At 47.8% G+C, this 18,595-nt stretch overlaps 1 protein-coding gene across 7 annotated transcripts in view; it reads left to right on the top strand.

Annotated features, from left to right (window-relative positions):
• Positions 1-3,031: 3,031 nt before the first annotated feature.
• LOC121282158 (BTB/POZ domain-containing protein 10-like) overlaps positions 3,032-18,595 on the top strand; it is a 218,055-nt gene continuing 202,491 nt past the window's right edge. For 4 of the 7 annotated variants that reach the window (XM_041195686.1, XM_041195684.1, XM_041195681.1 and 1 more), the window contains exon 1: positions 3,048-3,159. In XM_041195686.1, the coding sequence (XP_041051620.1) occupies positions 3,149-3,159 (11 nt within the window). In that variant the 5' untranslated portion in view covers positions 3,048-3,148. Of the gene's footprint in view, positions 3,164-18,595 lie in introns of all 7 variants that reach the window. The other 3 variants (XM_041195685.1, XM_041195682.1, XM_041195680.1) reach the window with 2 other exon arrangements.

Raw genomic sequence — 18,595 nt, 5'->3', positions numbered from 1 at the left:
GTAGTGGAGGCAGGTTCAATTGAAGCATTCAAAAGGAATTAAACTGTTATCTGAAAAGGAAGAATATGCAGGATTACAGGGAGAATGGCACTAAGTGAGTTGCTCATTCGGAGAGCCAGTGCAGACATGATGGGCAGAATGGCCTCCTGCACTGCAACAATTCTATGATTCTGTTCCTCAAAGTCCTAAATTGTTAAAGATCCAATGAACAAACAAGAATGAATGCATTTCCTTTCACCTCAGGATAAAGCAAAGCACTTCACAGCTGATGAATAACTTTTGAATTGTGGTCAAAGTTGTTTTTAAAGATGGCACAAAGTAAGGCCTGTGCTTTAGCGATGCTGGTTGAGGGATAAATATAGGTGAGGACACTGGGAGAGTTCCCTGCTCCTCTTTTGAATAGCCCTCTCACATCCAACTGCACAGGTGGATGAGGCATTGGTTTAACCCACCTAGCTGAAAGATGGAACTTCCCACACTATGCAGCACTCGCTCTGTACCGCATTGAGGTGTCAGTTTAGACTATGTTCTCAGGAATGGAACCTTATGATTTAAAAGAAGGGATTGCTTCCACCTGACTGATTTGAAGCTAATGTTTAATCTGCCCTTTCTTTACAGAGATGCTGAAAGATCTGTGTAGTTCTGGCTCTTTTCCGTTTTGATTTCTGATTTTCTATTTTTGGCATTTTATTTTTTTCCGATTTAGGGTGAACATGTTTACGTGTGTGTGTGTGTGTGTGAGCATATGTCTGTAAGGTTACAGTTATATGTGGGAAGGAAAGCTGCAGCTGCTGCATACAGGCCACCTGAGGAAACCAGCAACAACTGGGTAACAACCTCAGGACAGTTTGAAAATAACTCTAAATATATACTTATGATGTTTGAAGATAAGGAGTTAGACTGAAAGTGCATAACTTGTCATAACTTGAGCTATGAATTTAGACAATATTCAATCACTTTCTGGAGGAGGGGATAGAGCCTAAGATGCACAAAAGTAATATTTTGTAGCAGTGCCAAGTTCCCCATGTGAGTACTGAAACACCATCCCAAATCTTTAACACCATTTGATGCATTTTCTGATATTTTGGACTGCCTCATAATTTTCTGCTTCCAGCCCAGACTATTTTTTTCTCTGGAAGAGTTACAAATATTTTAAATGTGGAAAAAGCGTGGTGGGAGCAACTTCAACATCGACACTGGGGATCTCCAGCCCCAGATACATTGTGACTTAGTGAATTGAAACCTTTAACACCAGCAGCCCTCAAAAGCCTGTACTCCTACATTTACAAGGCAAGGACTGATTCAGCATCATACCAGCACCTGACTGCACTGCAGCCTTAAGGCAGGGAGTGGATTGCCTGGATTGAGGATGATGCTGAAGGTGAGTCAGTAATTTTGAAACAAAGACTCTTGAACTGAGCTCAGTGAAATGTCTCACCCAAACATTGGCTCATCTGTTCCTTTTTTGGATGCTTTAATTGGATAGCTCTTTCAAAAAGCTTGATAAACTGATTGGCCTCTTTCTGTGCTGTATGATCCTGTGCTGAATGGCCTGCTGTGCACCTTGAATAGTTTGTGCCTTCAGGCAGGCTCAATCATCTACAAAAAGTGCTAGAAAAACTAGCCAGACAGCATTTGTGATGAGAGAAACAGAGTTAATGTGACCTTGCATCAGAATCAGCATTCCAAAGGGACCCTTCCCTCTGCAACATCTTGGTCCATCCCTCAATTACCCCAACACCCATCACTTTCGTCCAGCACCTTATCATGCAAGCGCAGGAGATGCAACATCTTGCTCTTTTATCTCCTCCCTTTTCACCATCCAAGGCCACAAACATTCCTTCCAAGTAAAACAGGGATTTGATGTATCACTTTCAATTTACTTGACTATACTCGCTGTTCACAATGTGGTCCCCTCTACATTCGAGAGCCAGTTGCAATTCTGGGTGATTGCTTTGTGGAATACCTCTGTTTAGTCTACAAGCATGACTGTGAGCTTCTTGACACTTGCCATGTTGATTTTCCACTTTGCCCCCACTCCGACTTCTCTGTCCCCATTTGCTGCAGTATTCCACTGAAGCTCAATGCAAGCTCATGGAACAGCATATTAGCTCACGTCTCGGCACTCTACAGCCTTCTGGACTCAACATAGAGTTCAACTACTTTAGATCAGAGCTTCTGTCTCCATTTTGTTTCATGTTTATTTTTGCTGGTTCAGTTTTCTCATTTCTTTATTCCTTCACTTTGCATTCAGACAACTGCTATCCAGACATTCACACCTCATCTGGACACATCTTTTATTCCTTTACTTTACCCATTTAATCTCTCTTGCCTTCCACGCTATCACAGACCTTCCCTTTTGTTCTTCCATCCACACACCCTTCACTTGCTCAAAACCTGTTACATTTCTAACTTTCTAATGAATGGTCACAGAATGGAAACATTAATTCTGTTTTTCTCTGCACAGATGCTGCCTGACTAGCTGAGCGTTTCCAGCATTTTCTGTTCTTTTTCAGATTTCCAGCATCTGCAGTATTTTGTATGTGTGTGTGTATGTGTGTGTGTGTGTGTGTGTGTGTATATGTGTGTATATCTGCTTGTGCATTTTTGTGCCTGTGGCAGTATGCCTTTGGCAGTGTGTGTCAGTGTGTTTGTGTGTCTGAGCATGTATCGGTGTGATTGTGCCTGAGCATGTGTTAGTGTGTCTCAGCATGTGTCTGTATGTTTGTGTGTCTCCACACACAATGTGTTTGTGTGATTGGGAATGTGTCAATGTGTTGTGTGTCTGAGTGTGTCAGTGTGTTTGTGTGTCTGCGTGTGTCAGTGTGTCTGAGTATGTCAGTGTGTTGTGTGTCTGAGTGTGTCAGTGTGTTGTGTGTCTAAGTGTGTGCGTCTTGAGTGTGTGTTTGGAACTGTAACTTGAGTCAGTGTGTGTATGCACTGCAGCCCCGCTGTAGGGAGAGTACTCTTATTTTGACACTTCAAGGTACCTGCCTCTGTCAGAACTCACACAGCATGGGCGGAGAGTAAGGTAATTGAGCAGAATTCAAATACTGGAGATCATTCGTGTCTCAGCCTTTTCTTGGTTTTGGTTCCTCAATGAAAGGTGAATTTCAGAACTGATTATGCCACTTCTCACCGAGATGACATGAAAAGACAGTAAGTGAGTGTTCCTCCTGAGCTGGGGTTTCTTTCTCTGGGGAGTTGCAAGTGAAATGTTGTGTTTTAACATATGCCCTAACAGGAGCTTAGCTGTTTCAGTTCATGGTGGGTGAATGCAAGTGTCTCTCAACAAAACATAATACACTGAGACAGGGGCAGAGAGAGAAGCTGCTGGATCAGGTTACTATCCAAATTATTTGACCACACATGCAGAGCGTGTGCTGAATGGACATCACACTGAGTACTTGAGGGAGAAAGGAATAGGAGGGTATGCAGCTGGGGTGGGAGGAGGCTACAGAGCAGCTGGTCGTATAGCCTGTTCCTGGGCTGGAAAATCTGTAAAAACCAAATGCAGCACCTGCATTCTTAAAGAGTCAGCTCCAAAGATTATTGAAGAAACTGGCAAACTTTGCCAATGCTACCCCTTCAAAGTAAAGTTTGAAAATAATCGTTGACAGTAATTCTTCCACTGTTTGTGTCTTACTTCTCTGTCTGGGTTATGTATTGATCATGTTATGTACAGAGCTCTCTTCACTTCTGGAATATCTTTGGGACAATTTTATTCTTGCTGTTTTGAAATTAGGGGTTAGAAACAGCATTTTATGTTGAGTTAGCTCAACTTGTGGTATATTGGTGATAGTGGCAGGGTGCTCCTGTGGGTGCTTCTTTGCCAACCCCACTGCTCCCCACACCAGAGAGGGACAGGAGTGACATAGCCTGGGGAGTGACCGATAGGAATGCTAATTGAACAGTGAGGGAGAGTTGAATGGACACTCAGCCGCTCAGTGGCTAGTGTTGTTGCACTGGTCTCTTCACACTGTCCAACTTGGGGATGTCAGCAGAGAGAGAGAAATGTAATTCACGCTCAGACTGTGTGGGTGTGCCTCTGTAATTCTAACTCCCCAATCTTGCACCTCACTGCTGACCACAGCATCACACCAACTGAGGGAGGGGTGATTGTACCTGATGGTTACCAGCCCAGGTTCCTTCTCTGGATCACTGTCCAGCGACAGTTCTGTTGAAGGGTCATTCGGACTTGAAACATTAACTGTGTTCCTATCCGCAGATGCTGCCAGACCTGCTGAGTTTTTCCAGGTATTTTTGTTTTTGACTTGCCTCCTGCTCTTGATCCCAGTAATCCCTGGGTTTGAGAGGGGGGTTAGCAACCTAGCTTCCTGCTCCTGATCATTGTTGGAAAGTATATATATGTGAGCATTGAAATGAGGATCAGCTGTGATGCCTCCAGAGTGGGACAGCCTGCCAACACTTACTATCTAGGTTAATACATGAAGACTGGCCACTTAGGTGAGTTGCCCAGAGTGTTGCTGGTCCTTGTGGAGCAGGGAAAGGCTGTTGAAGACAGAGTGCTGTGTGAAAAGATGAGCTGCTAGACATGTTTCCAGGGCTGATGAGATGAGTTTACGATGGCCTTTTTCACCATCCAGGTCAGTGGCTTCTCCCAGGTAATGATGAGTTGCTTTAAAAAATAACAAACAACCAGATCCTCACACCAATCTCAAGTGTTGATTAACTCATTGTAACCTTTCACCTAGCCCAATCACAGCCTAGTGCAGGGTGATACAGGGGCCAGCTACACAGGCCCAGAATGCCTTCCACATCTTCCACTCCAGTTCAACGCAAAGTTGTGTTGAAGTCTGGTCCCACTGCATGCCGTCCAAGCTCTCCACTCCTGACCTGAAGAGCCTGTTGTTAGGAAGGGCCCTGGTCTTCCTCTCGAGTTAAATGCCATTAGTTCAATGTGCATCAGCAATTGGAATCCACTCCACCCAGTTGGAGTGCCGGATTCCTCTGTGGCCATCTTTGGATGCTGTCATTGGGAAAGGGTTTGCCCAACTCACAGCTCATGTGATACTGAATAAAGAAGGAAGTGTTTTTGTTGAAAAAGCATCTTGCTAAGGCCTCAAGAGATCCCAAAATGCTGCCCAAGCAAGAAATTAAGCTTTTGATGCACAGCCACATATATGAGCACCCAATATATGCTCAGCAAGATCCCACTAGCAGCAGCTGTATTTAATCTGCTTGTGGCATTGACTGAGGAGGGAGGAATGCTGGTCCAGTCTTGCAGCAGGGTTACATTTGATTCAGAAAATGTTGGAAATACTGAGCAGGTCAGGCAGCATCTGTGGAGAGAGAAACAGAATTAATGTTTCATGTCAATGACCTTTCATCAGAACTGGGAAAGGTGAGGGATGTAATAGGTAATAGGTTTTAACAAGACCTGAAACATCAATCCTGTTTCTCTCTCCACAGCTACTGAGTATTTCCAGTATTTTCTGTTTTCCAGCATCCACAGTATCCTGCTTTTCGATTACACTTGATCCACTTTGATTTGATGTTAGGTGTCCCAGCCACTGAATCTGCTGGCAAACATTGAGGGAGGGACCAAGGTGCTGCATTAACCCCTCCCATTCCTCTTCCCCAACTTCACAGTGACCTTACCATTGTAAGAAAGGAAATGGAAGGACTTGTATTTCTGTTACTCCTTTCACAGCTTCAGGATGTCCCAAACAGCTTCACGGCCCGGGAGCTAATTTTCCGAGTGTGGTTACTATTGTAATGTAGGGAATTCATCAGGCCGTTTTGAAAATGATTCATTCTGGAGACATGGGCTTCACGGATAAGGTGCAGCAAATATTTCTTGTCACCCCTAGTTACCCTTGGGAAAGTGACGGTTAGCTGCCTCCTTGAGCCAGTGCTATTAGGCAGTTCCAGGATGACCATGAGTGTGGTGAAGGAACAACAATCTCTCGGGTTAGGATGGGTTGGAAGGTGGAGGAAAGCTTGGTGATGGTGTTCCCATGTACCTGCTGCCTTTGTCCTTCTAGGTGGTGGAGTTTGTGGTTTTGGGGGGTGCTGTCAAAGGAGTCTTGCTGCCAAGCATCCTGTAGGTAATCCACACTGCGCACAGCAGGATCCCACAACAAGAATGAAATAGATGACCAGATAATCTGTTTTAGTGATGCGAACCTATATTAGCCAGGATTGTAGGTTTTAGTTTCTATTTCATGGGCTAGTGAGAGAGAGAGACAGTTTTCAGTCCCATAGTTGGGGGTAAGTTATCTCTTGTGGACCGATTGCAGGGATAGCTGTTTGAGTGAAGCATTGGATGGCATTTACCTTGACTCAGGAAGAAGAGCTGGAATACAAACAGCTTGAGCCGAATGTCAGAAACAAAGCCGAGTGTAACCCTGACACATTTACCAATCAGTGTCACCACTTTATGACGTGGTGCAGCTCTGTGCAATTTAATATGTCAAACATTCTTGCAGGACTTGCATTCTGGGGAATGGCTAACCAGGTGACATTGATCTGTTATCAGTCGTCTGTCCTCCAACCAGTCTCACACAACTGTGAATGGACTGATTCAAGTGTGTCCTTGTGCTCCCTGTTGTGATGATTGATCTGTTGTAGTCAGCAGGTCTATTGGAAAGTTTATTGGAAAGACTGAATCAGATCATTATTTCATGTCAGACACTAGCCACCATTCTTATTTTAAAAACGCTGTGAGTTGTCGTGCTATCATCACTTTGTAGATCCCAGAGTTAAAACTCTGGCTGTTAGCCCAGGAAATTACAGAGCACTCCCAATCATTCTGGAGGCTGCTCAGGCAACAGCTCTCTCTAGTCACATGGTTTCCATGTATCATATGGGACTCTTACAGATGGAGACACTTAATCTAATACTGAAAGCAGCAGTAAGACTGAGCTGTCTAACATGCCACCAATCTGCGGTTGGTTGACAGTTAATGCTCACAACAGATCACAGGTACCGAGGTCCTCTCACACAGAACCTGTGATCTAGCTGTTGAATGAGAAACCAAAATAATGCATCTGATTCTTCAGTATCCTGTCTCTCTGTCTATTTCTCCTCCACTCTCTGATTTTGTTCAATCCCATTCTCTCTCCCCTGTCTCTTACTCTCCCTCTATCTAATTCTCCTTTTCCTCTCAGTCTGCCTCCTTCCCACTTTCTCAACCTCCCAGTGGTCATTGTAGATACCGGAACGCTGATCAATGGGCTTGGGATGTGCTCACTCTGAGGGTATAGGGTCACTCCGAGTGAGAGGATGCGGTCACTCAGTGTGGTTTATAGGGTCACTCTGAGTGAGGGGATGCGGTCACTCAGTGTGGTTTATAGGGTCACTCTGAGTGAGGGGATGTGGTCACTCTGAGTGAGGGGATGTGGTCACTCTGAGTGAGGGGATGCGGGATCTTTCATTAATGCTGCTGATTCTCAAATATTATTTACCATCAATAATTAATATTGGATTGAATGTCAGAAACACTTAGAGCAATGGATCGGTTTGCTGTGGGCTGCTTGTCCCATGAATAATTTAGAGAGCTCACAGCCCGACACATTAATCACATGAATACAGACCATGTCACAGGACAATCACACATCAGGAAGGCTACTCAGTATCATAAATCCATCCTATCAGAATATCAACCTCCTTGCTGCAAAAAATATTTCTAAAATGATTCCAGGATCTTTGTCCCACTATCTCTGGAAGTTTATTCCACACCTGGAACATTCTGTGCATAGAATTCCCTCGATCAGCTCTGAGGTTACTATATCCTAGTGTCCCCAGTTCTACTCCCACAGTTTAAAGTAACCATCTGTCACACCCAGGTGTTGGGCCATCTGGTCAGGGTGCTGTGTCACAGAATCACAGAATCACACAGTGCAGAAGAGGCCCTTCGGCCCATCAAGTCTGCACCAACTTGTAGAAACACCTGACCTATCTACTTAATTCCATTTACCAGCACTTGGCCCATAGCCTTGAATGTTATGAAGTGCCAAGTGCTCATCCAGGTACTGTTTAAAGGATGTGAGGCAACCCGCCTCCACCACCCTCCCAGGCAACGCATTTCAGACCGTCACCACTGTCTGGGTAAAAAAGCTTTTCCTCACAACCCCCCAAATCTTCCTGCTCCTCACCTTGAACTTGTGTCGCCTTGTGACTGACCCTTCAACTAAGGGGAACAGCTATTTCCTATCCATCCTGTTCATGCCCCTCATAATCTTGTACACCTCAATCAGGTCACCCCTCAGTCTTCTCTGCTCCAGCGAAAACAGCCAAAGTCTATCCAACCTCTCTTCATAACTTAAATGTTTCATCCCAGGCAACATCCTGGTGAATCTCCTCTGCTCCCCCTCCAGTGCAATCACATCCTTCCTATAATGTGGCGACCAGAACTGCACACAGTACTCCAGCTGTGGCCTCACCTGGGTTTTATACAACTCCAACATGACCTCCCTGCTTCTGTAATCTATGCCTCGATTGATAAAGGCAAGTGTCCCATATGCCTTTTTCACCACCCCACTAACATGTCCCTCTGCCTTCAGAGATCTATGGACACATGTGCCAAAGTCCCTTTGTTCCTCAGAACTTCCTAGTGTCATGCCGTTCATTGAATACTTACTTGTCAAATTACTTCTTCCAAAGTGTATCACCTCACACTTTTCAGGGTTAAATCCCATCTGCCACTTATCTGCCCATTTGACTATCCCGTCTGTATCTTCCTGTAGCCCAAGACACTCAACCTCACTGTTAACCACCCGGCCAATCTTTGTGTCATCCGCAAACTTACTAATCCAACCCCACGTAGTCATCTATGTCATTTATATAAATGACGAATAATAGGAGACCCAGCACAGATCCCTGTGGTATGCCACTGGACACTGGCTTCCAGTCACTATAGCAGCCTTCTGTCATCACCCTCTGTCTCCTACAACCTAAGCCAATTTTGAATGCACCTTATCAAATTACCCTGTATCCCATGTGCATTTGCCTTCTTTATAAGTCTCCCATGTGGGACCTTGTCAAAGGCTTTGCTGAAATCCATATAAACTACATCAACTGCACTACCCTCATCTACACACCTGGTCACCTCCTCAAAAAATTCAATCAAATTTGTTAGGCATGACCTCCCTCTGACAAAGCCATGCTGACGATCCCTGATCAAACCATGCCTCTCCAAGTGGAGATAGATACTCTCCTTCAGAAATTTCTCCAATAGTTTCCCTACCACTGACATGAGACTCACTGGTCTGTAGTTCCCTGGCTTATCTCTACAACCCTTCTTAAATAGCGGAACCACATTAGCTGTTCTCCAGTCCTCTGGCACCTCCCCCTTGACCAGAGAGGAATTAAAAATTTGGGTCAGAGCCCCTGCGATCTCCTCCATTGCCACCATCAGCAGTCTGGCACACAAATCACCTGGACCTGGAGATTTGTCCACTTTTAAGCCTGCCAACACCTCCAATACCTTGTCACTCCCTATAACAATTTGCTGAAGAACCTCAGAAGTCTCTCTCCCCAAGTTTGATAACTTCATGCTCATTCTCTTGCGTGGTCAGGATGCTGCTCCCCCCCCACCCCTCCCCGGGCCATCTGGTCAGGGTGCTGTGTCCCCCCGGGCCGTCTGGTCAGGGTGCTGTGTCCCCCCGGGCCGTCTGGTCAGGGTGCTGTGTCCCCCCGGGCCTTCTGGTCAGGGTGCTGTGTCCCCCCGGGCCTTCTGGTCAGGGTGCTGTGTCCCCCCGGGCCTTCTGGTCAGGGTGCTGTGTCCCCCCGGGCCGTCTGGTCAGGGTGCTGTGTCCCCCCGGGCCGGCTGGTCAGGGTGCTTTGTCCCCCTGGGCCTTCTGGTCAGGGTGCTGTGTCCCCCCGGGCCTTCTGGTCAGGGTGCTGTGTCCCCCCGGGCTGTCTGGTTAGGGTGCTGTGTCCCCCCGGGCAGTCTGGTTAGGGTGCTGTGTCCCCCCGGGCCGTCTGGTCAGGGTGCTGGTGCTGTGTCCCCCCAGGCCGTCTGGTCAGGGTGCTGGTGCTGTGTCCCCCCGGGCCGTTTGGTCAGGGTGCTGTGTCCCCCCGGGCCGTCTGGTCAGGGTGCTGGTGCTGTGTCCCCCCGGGCCGTCTGGTCAGGGTGCTGTGTCCCCCCGGGCTGTCTGGTCAGGGTGCTGTCTCACCCCCAGGAGGTCTGGTCAGGGTGATGTTTCCCTCCCAGGACGTCTGGTCAGGGTGCTTTGTCCTCCTGGGCCATCTAGTCGGGGTGCTGTCCCCCCCCGCCCCCCAGCCGTCTGGTCGGGGTGCCGTCTCCCCGCAGGCCATCTGGTCGGGGTGTTGTCTCCCCCCAGGACGTCTGGTCGGGGTGCTGTCTCCTCCCCAGGACGTCTGGTCGGGGTGCTGTGTCCCACCCCCAGGACGTCTGGTCAGGGTGCTTTGTCCTCCCGGGCCGTCTGGTCGGGGTGCTGTCCCCCCTACCCCCCAGCCGTCTGGTCGGGGTGCTGTCTCCCCTCCCTGTATGTCTGGTCGGGGTGCTGTCTCCACCCCCCCAGGACATCTGGTCGGGGTGCTGTCTCCCCCCCAGGACGTCTGGTCGGGGTGCTGTCTCCACCCCCCCCCCCCAGGACGTCTGGTCGGGGTGCTGTCTTCCCCCCAGGACGTCTGGTCGGGGTGCTGTCTCCACCCCCCCAGGACGTCTGGTCGGGGTGCTGTCTCCCCCCCAGGATATCTGGTCGGGGTGCTGTCTCCACCCCCAGGACGTCTGGTCGGGGTGCTGTCTCCCATGCTGTAAGACCTTGTGTTCTAAGGTTTAATCATAAACTTTCCAGTTTGAAACACTGGGTGTTCAGTAAGTTTTCTGTTTGTTGGGATTTGGACATTAGATTGGTGCTCCACTTAGTTTCCAATTAACAGGACCACACTCTGTGGAAATGCTATTTTAATCTGATTAATGAGGCCACCTTAGAGCACGCTCTCAATAAATGCACGAGGGAAAGGAGAGGATGCAGATCTCACTAATACCTGTCCTAAATCCACCAATACCTATGAATAAAAATTCATTTAGGGCATTGGGCATCTTTAAGTGTCTGATATGAAATGACTTGAGAAGCCTCATCCTTACGCTGGTCAGTCTCCTCCCTCAATTCCTACCATCACCGTCCCTCCAACCAGCCCTCTAACTGTTCCTCCAACTATCCCTGTCAGGGTTGCTCCAGCCATCCGTCTCAGGGTCCTGCCGACCACCCCTCCGACTGTCCCTCTCACTTCTCTCCGGCCATCCCTCCGAATATCCCTCCAGCTGTCTCTCTCACTGTCTCCCCACTGCACCTCTCTGACCTCCCCACCCCATCCTTGCTGAGTCCATCCTATGGCCACCCCTCTTGCTGTGACCTCCAACATTGAGTTTACCATTTCACTAATTCCAGGGGAGCCCAGCAGGCACTAGGACCGTGTCTGCCTGGAGCTGGAGAGCATTGACTCCGCTGGGTGAGAATCTTCAGACTTTGTGTTGAGGATCTGTGAGCAGTATGACCAGTCAGAGGCACCCAAAGTCCCACAGCTTGAAACCATTTTTACTGATGAAGGAAAGACAGACTTGCATTTTTATAGCTGAGTGTCAGGCAGTCAGGAAGGCCAAACTATTAGTGAAATATAAGCAGGACACAGCAAGATCCCATGAATGAGATAGGTAACCAGATGGTGGAGGAAAGAATAAAAGCAAAATGCTACGGATGCTGGAAATCTGAAATAAAACTCAACAGATCTGACAGCATCTGTAGAGAGAAACAGGGTTAATGTTTTGAGTCCCATATGACTTCTCCGGAACTGCTAGAGGGAAGAATGTTGGCTCAGTCCCCGGATTTATATCAGCGAGGGCAGTGCCTCAGTTTCACATCTCCTTCAAAAGATGACATCTGTCAATCTCAATAGAATCTATCCAAACTTCAAATGGGAGTCAAGCAGCATGAATAATAACACACTGATCCCGACCCCGTCAGTATAATTACTTTTCATGCCCATCAAGAACCTGCAGTGGGGGATGGTTTTCCATTTTGAATGTGACTTGCATGTTTGTCATTAGAATTTATTCAAAGAAAATCCAGATCAGAGTCTCAGTGCGAAAATTGTGTTTAAGACACTCAAAGCGTTGCAATTAAACATCAGAAGAAGGTTGCTTCTTCCTGCTGTGCGTGAGAATCTGGTGCCAGCCCTGAACAAACTCAACTGGGGGACACGAGTGTTGGAGAGTTGGAGGCTTAGTCAGTTCTGTGGGGTAGATTGGATCTGATGGAAGGTTTGATGGACGGTGCTAAACGAGGGAGGAAATTGGGTGTATAGTAGTTACATGGGCAACTCACTTTGCCCAATGGTCCATAGTCTTTTTGGCCACGAAATTAGTTAGCTACCAGGTTATATGGAGAGAAAACTCCTGGCCTGTGTGCGCAAGTCTCTGAACTGGGCTCAAACCCACCTCCTTACTTGGGAGTCAGGATGCAGCAAGTAGAGATAGACAAAGTTGTCAATCTAAAAATAAGAAACCAAAGAAAACCTGCTGCCTGTGGACAGCAGGCCCATTGGCCAGAGAATCAGCTTAGTGTTTTCATCACAAAAACAAAAATACTTGGAAAAACTCAGCAGGTCTGACAGCATCTGTGGAGAGGAACACAGTTAACGTTTCAAGTCCGAGTGACCCTTCAACAGAACTAAGTAAAAATAGAAAAGGGGTGAAATATAAGCTGGTTTAAGGGGGGGGGAGGGGGGGTTGAGACAAGAAGAGCTGGATAGAGGGCCAGTGATAGGTGGAGATAACCAAAAGATGTCACAGACAAAAGGACAAAGAGGTGTTGAAGGTGGTGATATTATCTAAGGAATGTGCTAATTAAGGGTAGAAAGCAGGACAAGCAAGGTACAGATAGCCCTAGTGGGGGTGGGGTGGGGTGAAGGAATCAAAAAAGGCTAAAAGGTAGAGATAAAACAATGGATGGAAATACATTTAAAAATAATGGAAATAGGTGGGAAAAGAAAAATCTATATAAATTATTGGAAAAAAACAAAAAGGAGGGGGAAAATTGGAAAGGGGTGGGGATGGAGGAGAGAGTTCATGATCTAAAATTGTTGAACTCAATATTCAGTCTGGAAGGTTGTAAAGTGCCTAGTCGGAAGGTGAGGTGCTGTTCCTCCAGTTTGCATTGAGCTTCACTGGAATAATGCAGCAAGCCAAGGACGGACATGTGGGCATGAGAGCAGGGTGGAGTGTTGAAATGGCGAGCGACAGGAAGGTCTGGGTAATGCTTGCAGACAGACCAAAGGTGTTGTGCAAAGCGGTCACCCAGTCTGCATTTGGTCGCTCCAATGTAGAGGAAACTGCATTGGGAGCAACGAATACAGTAGATTAAGTTGAGGGAAGTGCAAGTGAAATGCTGCTTTACTTGAAAGGAGTGTTTGGGCCCTTGGACGGTGAGGAGAGGGGAAGTAAAGGGGCAGGTGTTGCATCTTCTGCGGTTGCATGGGAAGGTGCCGTGGGAGGGGATTGAGATGTAGGGGATGATGGAGGAGTGGACCAGGGTGTCACCGAGGGAATGATCCCTATGGAATGCCGCCGGCGGGGTGAAGGGAAGATGTGTTTGGTGGTGGCATCATGCTGGAGTTGGCGGAAATGGTGGAGGATGATCCTTTGAAGGCGGAAGCTGGTGGGGTGATAAGTGAGGACATCATGTTTCTGGGAGGGAGAAGGTGTGAGGGCGGATACACGGGAGATGGGCCGGACACGGTTGAAGGCCCTGTCAACCACCGTGGGTGGAAAACCTTGGTTAAAGAAGAAGGAGGACATGTCAGAGGAACTGTTTTTGAAAGTGACATCATCAGAACAGATGTGACAGAGGCGAAGGAACAGAGAGAATGGGATGGAGTCCTTCCAGGAAGTGGGGTGTGAGGAACTGTAGTCAAGGTAGTTGTGGGAGTCGGTAGGCTTGTAATGGATATTGGTGGACAGTCTATCACCAGAAATTGAGACAGAGAGGTCAAGGAAGGGAAGGGAAGTGTCAGAGATGGTCCATGTGAAAATGATGGAGGGGTGGAAATTGGAAGTAAAATTAATAAATTTTTCCAGGTCCAGATGAGAGCATGAAGCAGCACCGAAGTAATCATCGATGTACTGGACAAAGAGTTGTGGGAGGGTGCTGGAGTAGGACTGGAACAAGGAATGTTCCACATATCCCATAAAGAGACAGGCATAGCTGGGACCCATGCAGGTACCCATAGCCACACCTTTTATTTGGAAGAAGTGAGAAGAGTTTAAGGAGAAATTGTTCAGTGTGAGAACAAGTTCAGCCAGATGGAGGAGAGTTGTGGTGGATGGGGATTGTTCGGGCCTCTGTTTGAGGAAGATGCTGAGAGCCATCAGACCATCCTGGTGGGGGATGGAGCTGTAGAGGGTTTGGACGTCCATGGTGAAGAGGAGGCAGTTGGGGCCAGGGAACTGGAAATTGTTGATATAATGTAGGGTGTCAGAGGAATCACGGATGTAGGTGGGAAGGGACTGGACAAGAGGAGAGAGAATGGAGTCAAGATAGCAAGAAATGAGTTCCGTGGGGCAGGAACAGGCTGACACGATTGGTCTACCGGGACAGTCCTGTTTGTGGATTTTGGGTAGGAGGTAGAAGCAGGCCGTCCGAGGCTGGGAGACTGAGGTTGGAAGCTGTGGAAGGAAGATCTCCAGAGGAGATGAGGTCAGTGACAGTCCTGGAAACAATGGCTTGATGTTCAATGGTGGGGTCATGATCCAGGGGGAGGTAGGAGGAAGTGTCTGCAAGTTGACGTCAGCCTCTGCGAGGTAGAGGTCAGTGCGCCAGACAACAACAGCACCACCCTTGTCAGTGGGTTTGATGACAATGTCAGGGTTGGACCTGAGAGAATGGAGTGCAGAAAGTCCAGAGAGAGACAGGTTAGAATGGGTGGGAGGAGCAGAGAAATTGTGACGACTAATGTCACACTGACAGTTCTCAATGAAAAGATCATGAGAAGGTAAGAATCCAGAGGGAGGGGTCCAGGTGGAGGGAGAATATTGGAGGTGGGTAAAAGGATCCGTTGAACGGAGAGAGGACTCCTGCCCAAAGAAGTGAGCACAGAGACGAAGGTGGCGGAAGAAGAGTTCAGCATCGTGCCGAGCCCGAAATTCATCGAGATAAATTCATTCGGGGTCGGTACGATGATGAACTCTTCTTCTGGGCAGGAGGCATAGTGACTAATTCTGGGCAATCAAAGGATAAAATGGTGGAATGGGTGAAAAGTGGCAGATGGAATTCAATGTCACGTGGTACAGTTTGGTTAAAATCACACTCAGACTGGGGAAGGCTGGTGATGTGGAAAAGCAGAAGGATTTGGAGACTCAGGGTCACCACAGCCCCTCAAGTGAATATGATCATAAAGAAACCGAATGAAGTCCTCATGTTTATGCAGAATTATAGAACATAGACGTCAAATTGAATTAATGAATCTACATAACCTGAGAATGGGGAAGTGATTCGCAGAATTGAGGAGAACTGACACTGATAACTAGTAGTATTAGTGGTAATACTCGAGTTCCCCTCATGACCAACACCAAAGTAAAAACTCACTGATAGTCATGTGTAAATATTCTACTTGTGACATAGTGATTTTCTAATCTGCTAATATTCATCCTGAAACTGAGGCCAGAATTCCCCTGTACTGCACAAGTGTCATCCGTCTCAATGCTAGTTTAACAGTCCCAATCTCTCTTCTCCTTGAACTCTCCAGTTCCATGTGAAGGTGATAACTCCAAACTTCAGATCCTCAGTCAGAGCTGATCGAAACATGGATTTTACAGGTTAAAACCAGCACAGACCAACCTGCACCAAACCCAGATATTGTAGAAAGGGCAGCAGGCTCAGTGTTTGGGGAACTGCTAATGGTACACATCCTCAACTCCGCTCAGCAGCAACATTCCCAAACCACTCCCAGGCCAGAGGGGAAGTTTTCATAGAATTCTAGAAATTAGAGGCCATTTGGCCTTTATTTGGCCTCTAATGCTGCTATTCTCTCCTGCAACCCTTCCCACCCTTCACCCCCAAGATCCTTCTACATTTCTCCTTTTGTGGTGAAGGATTCCACAGTCTAATAGCTCTCAGTTCCAGAACTTTCCTCCTTATTTCTTCCAGAATCCTTGTTTTCCGTTCCCTGGAACCCCATTTTCTAACCATTGGAAATCTTTCACTCTTTCCCTGTGGTAGGTGCCTGGGTTTCACTGCCCTCCCCCCAACCCCTCCCACCCTTTTACTAGTTGCTCCTTCCTCAGTGCCGCTCCCATTCACCACCTTCTTCCTGCTCCTTCTATGTTGGTTCCCATGCCAACCCACAGCATACCTCGCCACCACACTTGCTCGAAACCCAATCATCCAACCACTGCTGGTCCCTTTCTCTCCCACAACCCCTCAGCTAATTCTCCCATTTACACCACCCGTCCCAGCCCCCATTCTCCTGCCCAAACCTCTCTCTTTCCTTAATTCCCTATTCCCCAGCCTTAACCACCCTCTTTACCCATTCCAACCTCATTCCGACGCTCTTTCTCTATCTCTCCCTAAAAGCTGGTTCCCCAATCCCCTCTCTCTGTCAAGCTGCATTTCCCAGTCTCCCAATTTCTCCTTGAGCACCTATCCCAAATTTTCATCATTCCTCTTGAGGTATGTGGGCACTGTGTAGTTGAGGTGTGTGGGCACTCTGTATTTGAGGTGTTTGGGAACTCTGTGTACTTGAGCTGTGTGGGCACTCTGTGTATTTGAGGTGTGCAGGCACTCTGTGTATTTGAGGAGTGCGGGCACTCTGTGTATTTGAGGTGTGCGGGCACTCTGTGTATTTGAGGAGTGTGGGCACTCTGTGTATTTGAGGTGTGTGGGCACTCTGTGTATTTGAGGTGTGCGGGCACTCTGTGTATTTGAGGAGTGTGGGCACTCTGTGTATTTGAGGTGTGCGGGCACTCTGTGTATTTGAGGAGTGTGGGCACTCTGTGTATTTGAGGTGTGTGGGCACTCTGTGTATTTGAGGTGTGCGGGCACTCTGTGTATTTGAGGAGTGTGGGCACTCTGTGTATTTGAGGTGTGTGGGCATTCTGTGTATTTGAGGAGTGTGGGCACTCTGTGTATTTGAGGTGTGTGGGCACACTGTGTTTGAGCTGTGTGGGCACACTGTGTTTGAGCTGTGTGGGCACACTGTATTTGAGCTGTGTGGGCACACTGTGTATTTGAGCTGTGTGGGCACACTGTGTTTGAGCTGTGTGGGCACACTGTGTTTGAGCTGTGTGGGCACATAGTGCCTGTATTTGAGATGTGTGAGCACTATGTATTTGAGATGTGTGAGCACTATGTATTTGAGATGTGTGAGCACTATGTATTTGAGATCTGTGGGCACTATGTATTTGAGATGTGTGAGCACTATGTATTTGAGCTGTGTGGGCACACTATATTTGAGCTGAGTGGACACACTATGATTTGAGGTGTTTGGGCACAGCATCTGTGTATTAGAGGTGTGTGGGCAGGCAGCATCTCTATTTGAGGTGTGGGGGCAGGCAGTGTCTGTATTTGAGGTGTGTGGGCACATGGTATGTGTGGGCACACTGTATTTGAGGTGTGTTGGCAAATTGTATTTGTGGTGTTTGGGCATGGTGCCTGTATTTGAGGTGTGTGGGCACATTGTATTTGAGATGTGAGGGCACACTGTGTCTGTATTTGAGGTGTGTGGGCACACCATGTCTGCATTTCAGGTGTGTGGGCACATGGTATGTATTTGAGCTATGTGGGCACACTGTGTATTTGAGGTGTGTGGGCACAATGTGTATTTGAGGTGTGTGGGCACACTGTGTATTTGAGGTGTGTGGGCACACTGTGTTCGAGCTGTGTGGACACACTGTGTTTGAGCTGTGTGGGCACATAGTGCCTGTATTTGACGTGTGTGGGCACTATATATTTGAGATGTGTGAGCACTACGTATTTGAGACGTGTGAGCACTATGTATTTGAGCTGTGTGGGCACACTATGTATTTGAGCTGTGTGGGCACACTATATTTGAGGTATGTGGGCAGATTGTGTCTGTATTTGATGTGTGTGGGCACACTGTTTCAGATGTGCGGGTGCACTGTATTTGAGGTGTGTTGGCAAATTGTATTTGAAATGTTTGGGCGCACTATGCCTGTATTTGAGGTGTGTGGCATACTGTATTTGAGATATGTGGGCACACTGTCTGTATTTGAGGTGTGCGGGCAGACTGTGTCTGTATTTGAGGAGTGTGGGCACTGTGTCTGTATTTGAGGTGCGTGGTGCACAGTGCCTGTATTTGAGGTGCGTGGCGCACTGTGTCTGTATCTGAGGAGCGTGGCACACTGGGTCTGTATTTGAGGAGCATGGCGCACAGGATCTGCATTTGAGGTGCTTGGTGCACTGGGTCTGTATTGGAGGCGCGTGGCGCACTGGGTCTGTATTTGAGGTGCCTGGTGCACTGGGTCTGTATTTGAGGTGCGTGGCGCACTGGGTCTGTATTTGAGGTGCGTGGCGCACTGGGTCTGTATTTGAGGTGCGTGGCACACTGGGTCTGTATTTGAGGTGCGTGGCGCACTGGGTCTGTATTT

The sequence above is a fragment of the Carcharodon carcharias genome, chromosome 9 (genome assembly GCF_017639515.1).
Source record: "Carcharodon carcharias isolate sCarCar2 chromosome 9, sCarCar2.pri, whole genome shotgun sequence".
NCBI classification, from domain to species: domain Eukaryota; kingdom Metazoa; phylum Chordata; class Chondrichthyes; order Lamniformes; family Lamnidae; genus Carcharodon; species Carcharodon carcharias.
The sequence above is the reverse complement of the archived record's forward strand: the minus strand, read 5'-3'. Positions and strand labels throughout refer to the sequence as shown.